Source organism: Barbus barbus (genome assembly GCF_936440315.1).
Source record: "Barbus barbus genome assembly, chromosome: 35".
Lineage (NCBI taxonomy): Eukaryota > Metazoa > Chordata > Actinopteri > Cypriniformes > Cyprinidae > Barbus > Barbus barbus.
In genome coordinates this window covers 10,968,544-10,984,601 of record NC_136763.1, presented here as the reverse complement: position 1 = coordinate 10,984,601, position 16,058 = coordinate 10,968,544, and the positions used below count along the sequence as shown (strand labels likewise).

Here is a 16,058-nt window from a genome sequence, read left to right as displayed (position 1 = left end):
AAAATACAGAAATGCACTATAAAACCGAATCGGTACCCTTGCCAATAAGAAGGGACTGTTTTGAAACACAAACGCTCTATCATACCTTCACTGTGTCCTCAATGGAAGCTGAAGGCTACTGGTCAGCGTCTGTGCTGAGACTCCAGGACCCGGATGAACGCCTACAGGACTGAAGATGAGGAGGACCTCCCTCTCAGCTTCGGTATGAGAGGGAGTTGGTACATTAAATGACAATACATTACATTGCATAAAATATGTATGTAATAACTAACTAAATAAATAAATAATCTATCGTCTATATGTAATTATTTGAAGAAATCATTATATAAATTATCATTACATTACAAAACAATTAGTGCTTTGTACAGAAGATGTATCTTAGTAGGCCTAGGTGTTCTTTCTTGGGATAGGAAAGATACTTTTTTCATACAGTGTAGAATAGCCTATATATTTATGGAATATTTCATATTGACTGACTGACTGACTGATCGTGCATTTAGCCTCAAGGTCAACAATAGTAGTCTATAGAAATTGTGTGAAAATGTAACAAGGATGATTACATCCACGCGATCCAGGTAGCTATTTACGTTTTCTGTAACTCATTTACTCATTGTTTAATACATAATAGTAAAATGTAATGTTTACTATAATTAAAAATGTATGTGATATACTATATTAAAATATAAGTTGTTGTGATCGATAGTAGAAATCTGATAAAGTTTTCTGTTTAGACTGAAAAAAAAAAAAAAAGTTTTGCTAAAGGAGGATACTACACCGGAAACTCGCGATGCACTGGAGACGAGCATAGGAGGATGCACTGATTTCTACTAACCATTTATTCATTAACAATTTTAAAAGTGAAGTTGCTGTATTTACCAACCACCAGATGGGGCTGTTGAATTGGCTATAAAAAGTCTTGCTCGAAGTTAAAAGCTGCTTATGATGAAAGTAAGCTATTTTTTCAAACACTAATATCTAGACCTCACTGATTTAACCAATCATCAAACTCTGAATTTCGCTGAGCAGAGTCATGTGCTACAGTCTGCCATGTATCAATGTACATAACCATTAACAAAATATAGAATATATCAAATAAAATCAACCGCTCATGGATTTTTTTTTTGAGAAAAAGATCCACAACTTATAAGACCAAGACTTTTCAGCCAGTAGCATACTTTTATTAAATGACTTGTGCGTGAAACGTAATCAGATTGCCAGGATATACAGGATATATATGGCCAAAAATATCGACACCCTTGGTAAATGTGATCAAAGAAGGCTGTGAAAATTAATCTGCATTGTTAATCCTTTTGCTCGTTTATTTAAAAAATTCACAAAAATCGAACCTTTCATTGGATAATAAGAATTAAAAATGGGAGAAATCATTATGAAATAAATGTTTTTCTCTAATGCACATTGGCCACAATTAATGGCACCCTTTTATTCAATACTTTTCGAAACCTCCATTTGCCAGTTTAACAGCTAAATTTTCTCCAATAATGCCTGATGAAGTTAGAGAACACCTGACAAGAGATCAGAGACCATTCCTTCATCTAGAATCTCTCCAGATCCTTTAGATTCCCAGCTCCATGACGGTGCTTCTTCAGTTCACCCCACTCATTTTCTACAGGGTTCAGGTCAGAGGACTGGAATGGCCATAGCAGAAGCTTGGTTTTGTGCTCAATGACCCATTTTTGTGTTGTTTTTGAGGTTTGTGTTTGGATTATTGTACGGTTGGAAGATCCAAACATGGCCCATTATAAGATTTCTAACAGAGTCAGTTTTTTTTGTTTGTTTCATCTGACCATAGAAGCCAGTCCCATTTGAAGTTCCAGTCGTGTCTGATAACTGAATATGTTAGAGTTTGTTTTTGGATGAGCTAGGATAATTTTTCTTGAAACCCTCCCAAACAACATGTGGTGATGTAGGTGCTGTTTAACATTTTTTTTAAGTTTTCTGAGCCCGACACTCAACTATTTTCTGCAATTCTCCAGCTGTGGTCCTTGGAGAGTCTTTAGCCACTCAAACTCTCCTTCTCACCGTGCGTTAGGATGATATAGACACACATCCTCTTCCAGGCAGTTTCGTAACTTTTTATGTTGATTGTAAATTCTTAATTATTGGCTTGATGGTGGAAATGGGAATTTTCACTGCTCTAGCTCTTTTCTTAAAGCCACTTATCTTTCGCTGCACATCTGAAATATATTCTTTGGTTTTTCTCATTGTGATGGATGATTAAGGGAATTTGAGCTTTGTTTTCCCTCCTATTTATATTTCTGTGAAACAGGAAGCCATGGCTGGATAATTTCATGTTCATAATCACCCTGGAGCGCTCAAAATTGTGAATATGAATGGTACTTCAGAGATATTTTACTCATAACAATTTCTAGGGGTGTCAATAATTGTGTCCAATGTGTATTTGAGAAAAACATTTATTTCATAATGATATTTCCCCCCATTTTAAATTCGTATTATCTAATGAAAGGTTAGATTTTTGTGAATTTTTTAAATAACAATGCAGATTAATTTTCACAGCCTTCTTTGTTCATATTTACCAAGGGTGCCAATTTTTTTGGCCATGACTGTATAGTATGCAGGAGCAATAACATGAATACATTTATATCTATATTCTCTGTAAAGGTATCTTGAAGTAGTACATATTTACTTCTGTTTTCAACCTGGCACGTTTTGATCTATGAATCACCAGTAAAAATAAAAAAAATACTTGATATTAACCCCACAGATACATAGCTTAGATCATCTCTGAAGACAAGTTGTACAAATATTTTTATTTTCTGTAAAACCATAAAGAGAGGGCCAGCCTAAAACGAAATAAACCAGAGATGAACTTCTTCAGAGATGAACGCAGCAGCATTCTGAAAATAAAGTGCTCTGAAATTATGCAAAATAGCACATAGGCCTACCTAAATTCATCTTCATATCTGGCATACCTTTCAATTAGAATATAAAACACCATTTATCACACTCTTGTGGGTTTATGCATGGAAAAATACTTTCTGACCTAGCAGGATATGAGGCAGGGAAAAGGGCGCCCTTACGCAACTTCAGTTAGTTTGATGCACTTCTGGTAATAATTATGGCTGCAAGGCAGCTCCAGAACAGGCCGAATGAAAAGATCCAGACACACAAGACAAGACAGAGTCTTATAAAGACTGTACTGCTTTTCAAACATGCTAAGTACTTTTAAAACTTTGTGTTATCTTGCCTTATTGAAAAACTGGAGGGCAACACTTGCGCTACTAAAACTACAGCAGGAAACAGAATGATCAGAATTATTATTTGCAGCACTTGCTGAATCAGATGACCTCCGTCGAATTGATGTTTTCTTTCATGAAATTATGATCCACACATGCAAATAAACATTATTTATTAGTTTAATAAAGAAACTTGCTTAATGAAGGCAAAGTTGAATTAGGATGTTAATACGACAGTGTGCCAAAGGTAACATTCAGAATGTTTATTTATAGACTTGAATGAAAATGTAATAAATAAAAAATATGAAGTGCTTTGGAAAATCCACAACATATGTCTTTAGGAATCTGACAAGAAAACATTTTACAGTTCTTTTATAAACATGAATGAATAAACATATTCTACTGGCTACATGATACTTACTTAAAAAGACAATGATAACATTTTAGTTGACAAATGAGGTCAGTTTCAACACAGTGTTATCTAGTACTAAAACACCACATGACAAATATATTTGTACATATTCCTTCATATTTGTTCTTTTTAAGTTAAAGAAGCAGCTTAGTTATACATAATGCCAATAAAAGGCAAAAAGCATTCTGCAAAAGCCTGTCTATTAATTGCTTAATTTTAGCAGGAATTGTATTGATATATTCTCAAATTCTGCTGAGGCCATGCTGAGCTATTCCTAATGTAAACTGCATTGCATTATGAATGAAAGCATTCAGTTGTCCTCTAGAGTACCTTAAATACAAACCTTTCTGAAACCTTAAATACAAATTGCAAAGGCAAGAATTAGCAAATCTGTCAATTTGCTTCATTCAGTAAAAGCTTTAAAGATTGTATCATAAAATGAGATGTTGCACAGTGATATTATTTGGTTTAGTAAATAATGAAGTACATATACCAATATCTCTCTATTCAAACAGTATTATATGACATCACATATTTTCATGAGAATCCTCAGTTCGTTACAGCCAAACAAAATCATAAAAATAAATACATGACATACTTATTAATAAATAGTTTCCTCAGTTAGCTAATAAATATTGTGTATAAAAAATAAACTATTAAGAAAAACTAATTAGAAAAATAGCCTAACAAAACCTTGTGGCACATACATGTATGGCAGTAATTATTGTTCTCTCACAAGTAAAAGACAATAAAATGCATTTTTTGAATGAGTAGTCAAACAGAAAAAACAAACAAAAAAAAAAAACAGTAAATCTGTTAGTTTGTGTCTTCGTGAACTCCAGTAAACTCCAGATTTCAGTTTCCCACCATCTTGATCAGGGTACATGAGAACAGTGGCAGGTCAGCTCAAGCTCCTCCACTGCTTTTGTTCTCAAATCACTGAGGACAGGGATCATGACGTCTTTCAGAGTCTTACAGATTAACTGTTCATTCTCTGAATCTGAGGAAATCTGGATTAGGCAAAGATTAGAATCACATAATTAGGATAAATCATCTAAAAAGTACCACAAAACCTTACTAGGAGAAGAAAAAAAAAACATCTTGACTTTTCACCAGTAGTCTGTTGTGAAAATGTTTTGTGGCCATGACTTACCCAAGTGAGCGCTTTGACTGTGCGTTCAAAAAAGGCATTCTCAATCTGTTCTGGTATTTTAAGCAAATGAGCAAAACAGTCAAGAATACACAGAAGGGTTTGTTTTTGTCCCTAAACAACATAAAAAGACACAGAGATGTTTTAGCGTACACATTATCCATTTAGATGGTGAAAAAAAGTCACATTTGCAATAAAATATACTCTAAAGCAGTGGTTCTCAACCAGGGGGCTTGGGCCCAAACTTGGGGTGTCTACAAACTTCCAGAAGAGCCCAAATAAATCTTAATATTAATTACATTTAATTATGTTAACAATCTTAAAGTCATGATGATATGGACGTAGCGACAGATCCTTTGTTCAGTATTGTAACATACATCTGAGTGAAAAAGATTATCGAAAATGGATTTTGAGATATGAGTGTTTCACTCAAAAGTGGAGGCATATGAATGTGAGTCTCCAGAAAGAGGTCTGACACTTTCATCAGAAGGTTATGGAATTTTGCATATTAAAAAAACATACACACAAACATATACACAAATTATATTTTTCACAATAAGATTTATAACATGCATTTAGAAAATAGAGTTCATTTTTATTTCTTTTTTTCACTATACACATTGTTTCAAAGTAGCTTTATAGAAAATCATGATGTTAATGTTGAAAATATCTTAATATCTCTATGCCTTATAGTCCCATTTAGCAGATGAGAACTATGTTTACATGTTGTGATGATAGAAGCAATCTAATAGTTGAGATATCCTAAAGAGTATATATAGCTAGTCTATACTATGCATGCATACTGTATGGAGAAAGGATAAAGTTACAAATAAAGTTGGGCGTACCAACTTTAAATAAAGAGTTGGACGATGATATTTACATTTTGCAACAGCAAAATCAGACAGTTGAGATTTTCTATATATTACATGTCGCTTTATGTACTGTATGGAAGCAAAAAAGTTGGATATAATATATATTCAACTTCAACTTCGTTTTGAGCTGTGAGATTAGGCAGTTTACATTTCATGCCAATTTTAATTAAAATGCAAAAAGAAGTACAACGGATGTACAAATGATCTTACATAGGAGGGCTTTCGAATATTGTCTTGGACAAAGAGGGAGGCCTTTGATTGAAAAAGTTGGAGAACCACTGCTATAAAGATATTTTCTCATGTGGTTTGATACCTTGTCCAGTGAATTCAGAGCATGTTGGGGATTGAATCTGTTTCCAGCCAAAGTCTCCACATCCTCTTTTGTGATGATTGGCTCCTTGAGTTGTTCTAGCCAAGACCACATAAGCGTGGAGAGCACCACAGGATCTCTCTCGGTGCACAACCTCTCCCATGCTCCTTCACGGGAGTTCAGCTCTGTCTGAGAGACAATAGCAACAACTGAAAGTGAATATCTGAGGTTATGTTATAGAAGTACAGGATATGAAATTGAAGTTCTGAGACCCAATTCGTCTTAAAAGCTTGTAGAATTGCTCCTACCTGCCACATTGAGACTGTGCTCCTGAGGTCTTCTCCATCGATGTCCATCGTCAGAGCTTTGGCCACAAACAGTCGACGAGTCTCAGGTGGGAGTTCACTTTGAAGCATCAGAGTAGGAACATCTGTCAGTTGTTGTGTGACATCAGAGGTTGTGTTTTCATTAGGGCTGGGGTGACTTTTGCCACCTTGACGCGTTGAAAATATGCTGTCACTGGTCCTCCCTAAAAACCCATAGGACATGCTGCGCTTTGCCTCCTTCAGAGGTACCCGTTTTACCGAGACAGGAGAGCAGGATGCTTGGCCTTCAACGTTTTTGGACTGTACCAGGGAGCTACAGGAACCAGTTAAAGAATCATGTTTGGGACTGTTGATGATTTTGGGTGTCAACGGGGATGGCAGAAGGTCAGGGGTTTGTGTAGCTAATCTGCTCTGCGACACATAAACCTCTGTAAAGTTTAACCCAGATTTGCAGCCAAGAGCATTCTGGGGACTTAGTAGTACCTTCACCCTGGAGTCCAGTTTGTGCAAGGCTGAGTCGCTATAGCTAAAACATTTCCTCAAGATGAGCGGAGACTTGTAGGTATTGTCTACCGTCGGCCATCTCCAAAGCACATCAAATTCCTGGTCACTACAGAGTGGCCGGTCATGAGGTGGATCACAGTGGCTTTCTTTAAGAAGCAAGCTGGGTTGGTCGGGAGAGCGAGGTGAGGATATGGGAATCCCTTTCCCCCTCATCTCCTTCCCTAACTGCTGAAGGGCTTGCAGCGAGACGGTCTTCTCTACTTCCTCTGTGAGGTCCGGGATGTCCAACACCTCCTCTTCCACCGTTTGCCGGTTCTCTGCTATGTCCAGTAGGAGCCTGCAGACCAAGTGTATGATCTTTGGCATGTTCTTCATGAGACGTGCTTCATAGCCATGCAGCAGGTGCTGCTGACGGGTCAGGTACTGCGACAACGTGACCGCGTGAGCTTTGGGCTCGGCACACGAGAATACACTCCGCAGTGGCACAAGGAACTGGGCGAACTCTCGCACACACAACAGTTGGCCATGAGTCTGGATGGAATTTGGACGTTTAGCTCTAACAAATAAAATGGCCTGATCTGCACTCATCCGGGACGTGAATACTAAGAAGCATGCTATTAAGACACCTAAGAGAAGACAAATGTGCATTAAGGGTAGTTAATAATTTGATAAATGTATAAGGATTGAAGCAAATCTATTGCACTTAAATTAGCATTATTTTTTTTTCAAAGGAATCAAGATACTGACCTGTTCTGCCAAGTCCAGCATGGCAGTGGACAGCCATTTTTCCCTCTTGCATGGCAAATGACATCACCTTCACCATGTCAAGGATAGTAGTCAAGGATGCCACGCCATAGTCCTTCCAGCCAAAGTTGTAAAAATAAACTGAAAAAAAGTTAAATGTATGTCTCTTCAGATGAAACAAAGAAGCCACTAAAAAAGTGCAATTCAAAAAATAGCAAACAACATACATTTTTTGTTTGCTATTTTCTTTTTGCACGGTTATATCCCAAAGGTTGTAAACCGATTTCTTTTTAGATTTAAGATTTCTTTTTAGATTTATTGTCTTACGCTTGTCCAAAACCCAGATTTTTTTTTGCAAGTTAGTGCACTTGCTTTTTTCAAAAAAGACAACTAATTTATCACTTGTAAACAATATTTTTTATTATGTGCCATTTCCAATCAATTCTGTCAAATTATGCAAAAAATAATTAAAGGTAAAAAACTTTTATTTAGGTTACATTAAATGTTGGCTATGAAAACAAACTTAGCAAGACAAAGGAGATATATAAGTCATTTACACCATCATCATTTTAATCCCAGAATGCTAAACACAAAACATAATTTGTGATGTGGTGGAAATGATGCTGTGGTGGAAATTCACCAAAGTCAATAACTGAAGAAACACCTCTATATGTTGTCTATTTTTTATGTGAAACCATACTCTGTTTTTTTCTGGATAACTGGGAATATGAATTATATAACACATCAGTACTGATGCTTTCTTAATTTGAGAGACGTTTCATGCATGTTTCGACATGCTACGCTCTTCGGAAATTGTGCCTTACATAGTTTCCCAGAAGGGGCTGTCTATAAGCACAGCTCCACTCTCAGGAGATCTTGTTAAGGGCTGCCAATCCCCCTAAGCCTCAAACCTGAATGAAACCTGAACAACTCCTGCGAGCACAACCACTTCAAGTATAGGAAGCAAATATTGTATAAAAGGTTCTTTAGCTTGTCTAACACACTGACGATTTAAAGAGACAACGGTAAAGATTTAGTAAGGATTTATCCCAGCCTGATTCCCCTGACTATTGAGAGAGGAAGAGGTGTGTGATCTACTCACTCCCTGCCTCCATGAAAACCTCTGGGCGATAGGTGAAACCGCTCTCTGGCTCCAGAGTGCTGCCGCAGCTGGCATGTTCCCCTGGACGCTGCAAGTTGATTATTGTCTTTAAGCCACACCTAAAAGGAAGCGAGATTAAGCATCAGCAAAGCCGTCCACGGTGCATCTTGGGAATCAGTTATTTGTTGCTTGCCAGGGAGTACAACATACGCATGAAACTGTTCGATGACGTTGAATTTTTCAGTGATTTCAGTTGAAGGTCTTGCCATGGCTAACAGGTTATCAGTTATCCTGTAAACAGAATATGAATTTGATATCTCACTCAATAACATTAATACAAATATTACAAAATAAGAACACAAAGGAAAACAAATGGTTAAAGTGTAAGTGAGCAATTGTATTTATTTATTGCAGTATCAGTATCAAAAGCAATGCTCATGGAAATAAAATAAAATAAAATAAAGACTAAGTGCAAATAGCATATTTTCTTAGCAATTGATAGTTTTCACGTGACGTCACACCCTTATAGGAACGCCCACCTCGAGGGCAAAACGCAGCTTTGTTCCACTGACCACCAGCTATTTTTACGCAGATTGCATCAAGTAATAATGTAGTAAAACGCAGATATTAAAAGGCGAGATTCAGTAAAAACCTTATTGATGATGTATATTTTGTACAGGCAAGAAGATGAAGCCAAAATATAAACGCAATGTGCAAAGTTTCACATTAACTGGCTTCCCGTAGAAAACCATTAGAAGGAAAGCACTGAACCGTTAAGCAGACTGAGTTCATATTCCAGCCTCATCTGCTTGCCCGTGTAAACTATGCATCATAAATGTTGTGATTACTGAATTTGATCTTTTAATTTGAAAGTTTGAAATAAGTTTTTAGTTTGAAATATATTAAAGGCACTTTTAAGTGTTTTTACAAAGTTTTGTCGCACTGTTTATGATTGAAATATTGCCACGGGTGCTTAATATGGATTGCAAATGGCCAAAACTTGCATTTTGTTCAGAAATACCTTTGTTTATTCTTTTGAGAGGTGATCTAAATATTTGCGGCTGCGAAACAGATGAACAATTGACATGCTTGTATAACAGTTCTATGGATGTTTTACCCTCCAAGTCTTCGAGCCGGTCACGTGACTGAAAACTATCAATAGATACTATTTACACTAAGAGCTAATAGCATTGGATGCTATTTACACTAAGTGAAAATAGCAGTATTTTTTAACGATATGCTATTTACACTAAGTGCAAATTAACAGTCTAAATTAACAGTCTAAATTTATTTTTTTACTCTCAGTTAACAATATATCTGAGTTTTGAATTGTTTAGGACTAGTACAATGAATCAATGTTGACTCTGTTAAATATTTGACATGTTCACTTCAAACAATGCGCACTGTTTGAGAAGAGCGCAAGAAGACAGCTTACCAGGAGGAGTACAGTCCTTTAATGGCTTGTTCTTTGTCGCTCCAGCGAGAGGGGTTTTCGTATTTGCACGCTCGACCACCACATGCCATGGAGCACTGCATATGTCCTGGGATGACATGCCTCAAAGTCTCACCCACCTTGGTGTACTTTGCAGTGGGTACTCTGACATTCACTGTAAAGACAGATGAAGAAAAATAAGGATTCAAAATTCAGTCCTAAGATTAAATAGCTCCAACTTAAACATGAAACATTACACCCACAGTCTGTGATGTCAGTCTGTGCCTCAGACATGCTAAGCACCACAATGACCCTTTGTGAAGAAGAAGTCAAGACTTCCATGGCTGAGCTGCGCCTCCTCCTCAGGATCTTCAGCAAGATCTCTGAAGCCGAGTGCCGACGCATCTTTCGAAAACCCATGAAGATCTCATCTACCAGGGAAGAGCAAGCCCGTCTCCCGTCTAAAGTACCGATGACACTACATTTAGCACAGCCTGAACAAACCAAGCGCTGACCCCAGAGCAGTGAATCATCGCTACATAATCACATGCAACACAAAGAGGCATGAGAGACTGATAAAATCCATCTTGTTCTTCAGTTGCACTTGAAGGGGGTCTCCATGGTGACCAAGTCCAAAGTCAGTGGGAGGCTGTGCAGAAGCTTGTGTGTGTTGTCGCAGGTGGAAGAGAAACAGGATGTGTTTTATGGAAATAAAAAAGACAGCTCTGGTTGCATAACCCTGCATGCATTTCAACATAATAAGACTTGAATTACACCTTTTTAACTAATTCCATATGCTGCCCCGAATACAAAGATTTTATGTAACTCTGAGAACAAAAACTGAATACCACATAAAAGAAAAGTGGTTTCCTCATGCGTCAGTCGACTCAACATCTGAAGAGACTTAGGAAAGTTTTTGTTATCATGGCTATTAGAGTGTCCTATCTCACCTAGCCTACTTGAATTCAGAGGAAATTAAAAGGAGATGCATTATCTCTGTACTTAGTGGGGCTAATTGATATGGAATGAGTTATTTAAAATAGATTGGGAAAAAAGATTGCAAAAGCTTGTAAAATGTCTGCACAGGTCTAGATAAGTTAATTTAGTTATATTATTAGCCATTATTAGAATAGTATGCATAACAAATTAAATATATATATTGCTTTTGAATGCAATGACCAATCAGAGGCGTTCAGATGAGTCATTGCTAAAATGAACTCGCTCGCTGACAGAATACCTCTTTGTGGTGAATTCTCTCGTCAGAAACAACAAAGTGCAAATGTGTGTACGAATCTGTAAGATATAAATTTCATATTGTAAACAGCTTCAGTGATTTTAATGGGAGTTTTTGAAGGGTGCTTGAACTCTAGACTCAGTGAAAATGTTCTTTGCTCTCTTTCTGTACAATGAAAGTGTTATGATTAGTAGCCTAACTTACAATGTTCTTATTCACATTAACTTTCAATGTTAAATTCACATTAAATATAAAGTCAGTGGTATTAAAAATATGTTATGGCATGACACCCATATCTGTTAATTAAGTAAACAGACAGGTTTTTATGTATAGTTAATGGATTACATTACTACTTTGACCATCGCCCACTATCAACATAATCTATAAAGGTGAGAGTCAAGATATTTCATGATATACAATGCGTTTGGAAATGTTTTAAATAAAAAGGAAAAAATAAATAAAACATAAGTGATGTTGTGGCTGCTGTGTGTCACTTGACGACACCACCCCAGCCACCAACTCGTGCCCCCTAAAAAATAATGAGTGCATAACGCCCCTGTATATATATATATATATATGTATGTGTGTGTGTGTGTATGCGTGCGTGTGTTTTGAAAGAAATATCTTATGCTCACCAAGGCTGCATTAATTTAATTTTGAAAATACAGTTTAAACTGTAATGTTGTAAAACTATTATTACATTTTAAAATAACAGTTTTCTATTTTAATATTTAATTTATTCCTGTGATGGCAAAGCTGAATTTTCAGCAGAAATTACTTCAGTTTTCATTCTAATTCTGATTTGCTCAAGAAACATTTCTTAATACATTATAAATATCTTTACAATAATATAATAGTATATTACTATTATAATATAACAGTAATATAATAGTCTAAACAAGCTCTGGTGTTCTTATTTTTCATCTTTAAAATATCAAAATATAATAAATAGAATTTTAAAAAATCTTTCAAATTTAAAATGTTATTGTAGTTAATTACAATGCAAATATTTTCCTTGTGATCTTTAATTCTTTTTGGTTTGTTTCTGAGTAAACCAGTAAAAAATCTGAATTGGGATTCAGAAATGACACTATAACATAAATAAAATTGTACTTGTGTAACTAATTACTAGGGCTCCAGTGATTTTACATTATAAACACACCTGTTGTCAACTATTTCTCTGCATTCGTTCCTTGCATATCAGACTCTCACCTTAATTATCTTCAATTATAGACTGTGCATTAACCATTTAAAATATTCCTCAGCCATAGGTACAGAAATAGCCGTTTATTACCTGGCTCCATGTCAGTGCTGGACTCTTTGCTGTTAGCTGAACTGCCGGTGGAGTAGGGCAGGTCACTCAACAAACTGACGCCTGCTGTCATGGCCGACACTGAAAGAAGGGAGAAAACATGGTGTCAAAGACTCAAATCAATGGCAGGGTAAACATAAATGAGGAAGATGTAAGGCTGGTTGCCAGGGAGTTTTCCCTCCTGGGAGGAAAATGTACAAAGTGTGGTGCAGTGTCACACGATGAATCTAGTGTCACAGCAAGGGCCAAATATAATGAGCAAGTTCTAGATTAAGAACTTTACTCATTTAAAAGAGATCTGGACTATGGAGGAGACCAACAAACAAATAACAGATAAATCCTCAGGCTGAAAAATAACAAATAAACTCTTATGATTTTGTTTTCGATGCAGAAAAGAGCTCAAATCATCAGGATTTTTACAGGAATTAACCTAAAAAATGAATGAGAGAACTACAGATTTCCAGTCTTAGGAAAAGATGGCTTTTTAAGTGACGGATTTTTTTGTAACCTACTCTGCACTAGTATGTACAGAGAAACAATGGAAACTTCAATGTGTCCGTTAACCCTACACTCCACTGCATATCACGTGTCAACAGTTGTCTGCTCACATTACCATTGTGACTGTAATAGCCATTACTTTAATCACAGGTCAGAGTGGCAATGACTGTAACCGTCCTGCTCTAAAACAGAGCTATTACTTCGGGATTTTCACATTCCTACTTGTCAATATTTTGCTAATTATTTTGGTCTGACAAAGGTATATTACTACTGTACAAAATTGGGATTGTATCACACTTTCTAAATGTAGTACGAAAGCAATAGAAGTTACATCCAATGAACTCGGCACAGTCCTACAGCCTGTTCTGAGTACTTATTCATATACTGTGTCTAACTTACAATCAAATTCCTCCTAGAGCTCTCTAAATCTGGTGTAGAAACTATTTTCACTAAATTTTTTCACTAGTAAATTTCACAAATAATTACAGAGAAACAGCAAGTAACACACTGAAGTAAAGATGAAACTTGGAAGTAGAATGACAGAAATAGTATTTTCTTACAAAACATACTCCAATAATCTTTGCTTTATTTACAACTTCAAATATTTGTATAGCCCAACAAAGATTTTTGCAATCTATAAAAATACACAGATTTCAAAACGGTTTCAAACATTCCGATTGTGTCTTATTGAACATTTCTTTCAAGTCATTTATTTATCTTTAACAATAATCGAAAGTGGATCAGAACAGTGCTGCTTTCAGTAACGACTATTTGCGCTGGGTTTCTGTAACGATCTTTGGCACATTCTGGATGATGTTAGCAGTCATTTGATACACCATGATTAATTCACACTGTAAAGTGAGAAGACACATGACAGCGGAGTGGCATTATGAGACTGATTTGCATTGTAACGTACACTTCTCTTTACACACTGATCCAACAGAGACAAAGTGAACCCCCCTCGAGCCAGCCAAAAACTCAACCTGACACTAGTCAATCAGTGTGTGCTATTCATTTGATTAGGAATGGATTTTTCCTAATCCTGATCAACACTTCAATATAAAGAGATAACTTATCTAAATTGAGTCTTGTATTTTAAGGTTATTTAAGTTACTTAATCCATTCCTATTTTAATCCTGCAGTTCAGGTGTTTAAAATCATTGTAATGTATTTTAATAAATTAACATTATGAACATGCTTGCAAGCAATATTACAGCTGTCACCCTTACAAAAGCTGTCAGAGTCTGAGCTTGGGTGAATCCTTGAATGCTGCCCACTGGATTTAATCAAAGGGCGGCGATCACTTTCATCTAAACTTTGAACTGATTTTTCAAAGCGTTTTTAAAACCAACAGAGTTATAAAAAGGACTGTATACTTTATATCAGATTAGTGTTACTGCTAAATTTGCACATTGATTCTTTTGCATTCACTATTAACCAGACTACTGACTGGTTTCCATTACCACTAGCTACTATTCTGATGACTGTGTTGATAAAATTACAACTGTTTATGTAATAAAGCATGAAATTATCATTTAGAGTAAAAGGCTTTAGTTTATTCAGCATGTCTCTTGTTAAGCCACAACCTCTCAGCATACAGTAAATGACAGCTTAAATGTCTTAGTGAATGTGTTTAGTTAGGCTTACATGGCCTTTCAGATACATGGTTACCTTAGCCAATCATAGCACTCACTGAAGCGTTTAGAGAAATCTTGCTGTTGCTGCTGGCTCAGTGTCTGACCCTTCACATGCCCTCTTCCTTAGAAACCACCATGTTTCTGTAGCTACTGATCTATGCAGATATTTATCATGGGAAACATTTGGCTTGGAGTTTATTTACGTCAATATAAGACATCCAGACTAAACTGCATCATGAATTCCAGCCCAAGGTCAAAGGAGAAATTTGGTTTTGTAATGTACTGCTTCCCTGATTACGGAGTGAAGTACGTTTTATATGCAACATGCAAAAAAATTAATTCAGATATTATTATCACTATTATTATTATTATTATCATCATCACAATTGTTATGTTGTTTGATGTGTATGACAATTTTGTTTTGGTAATTTTATAAATAAATAACATTTTGTTTTTAAGAAAATAAACATAAAAAAATATCAATGTTACAACCCTGATTCTTCCCTTTACTTGCTTGACCTGGATGCAAAATGTTGTCCACTTCTCTCTCATTCATTCTTTTATTGCATTTCTAATATCATGTAGCTTAATGATGTTGTTGTTGTTATAATTTTTTTTTTTTTTCACTTAAACACCAAGTGAGCTTGGACAGACATAACAAGAAAATGTGTCACATGGGACAATAATGTGCATACACAAACACAAACAAACACACACTGGAGGATAAAGGCATCATATACATACAAATAAAACATTGTTATTAAGAGGGCACTGACTCTTAATAACAATGTTCTTAAGCGTTAACAGCATGCTTTCAAAAGATCATATTTTCAGTATTTCATCCGTGTTAACTTTTTGCTTTGATCCCACAAATGAATGTCTAGCGTTAATTTATTGGCAGTAACACACTACAGTTCACGAGAAGGACAATGCAGCTTGTTTTCCGTTTTGCTCTGCAGATAAAGCGTTTGCCCTTGTGCGCATCGTTTCAAAACAAAATCGAGACGCAAATACACAATAAAAGAGTTTAAAGAGCAGATCACTAGATTAACTAATAGACTGTATGGTTAATCTCTTGCGGTGCATCTCTCAGCTAGCTAACCATTAATGCTATTGTGCTAAAAGCAAAGGCTAACATTAGGGCTCATGTGTCCGATTGTTACATACCTTGGTCCCTGTATCCGGTTTTTGTTAGCTAAAGACCATTGTTTCCATTGGGGTCATGGTGAAATGCAAAAGCATGGATCAACAACAGACAGTTGTCGCGTGTATTTGTATCAGTTTCGCTGCTCAAGGGGATGTTACATTGT

General features: G+C 36.1%; 1 protein-coding gene across 1 annotated transcript; it reads right to left on the bottom strand.

Moving 5' to 3' along the window:
* Positions 1 to 3,372: 3,372 nt before the first annotated feature.
* LOC306854917 (protein tyrosine phosphatase domain-containing protein 1-like) lies at positions 3,373 to 16,058 on the bottom strand. The gene is made up of 10 exons (XM_079393231.1): positions 15,916 to 16,058; positions 12,596 to 12,694; positions 10,071 to 10,242; positions 8,846 to 8,926; positions 8,636 to 8,754; positions 7,537 to 7,674; positions 6,268 to 7,415; positions 5,963 to 6,148; positions 4,781 to 4,891; positions 3,373 to 4,637 (listed from the first exon to the last, which is right to left on the bottom strand). The coding sequence occupies exons 2-10, from the start codon at positions 12,684 to 12,686 to the stop codon at positions 4,503 to 4,505; spliced, it is 2,181 nt and encodes a 726-aa protein (XP_079249357.1). The 5' UTR covers positions 12,687 to 12,694; positions 15,916 to 16,058; the 3' UTR covers positions 3,373 to 4,502.

Bases quoted from the DNA above. Each gene is read 5' to 3' on its own strand.
- LOC306854917 (XM_079393231.1), bottom strand. From the start codon at position 12,686: ATGACAGCAGGCGTCAGTTTGTTGAGTGACCTGCCCTACTCCACCGGC. The intron at 8,755-8,845 runs GTATGTTGTACT...GCTTCCTTTTAG, and splicing joins GTCATCGAACAGTTTCATGC to GTGTGGCTTAAAGACAATAA. The intron at 6,149-6,267 runs GTAGGAGCAATT...ATTGTCTCTCAG, and splicing joins GCACAGTCTCAATGTGGCAG to ACAGAGCTGAACTCCCGTGA.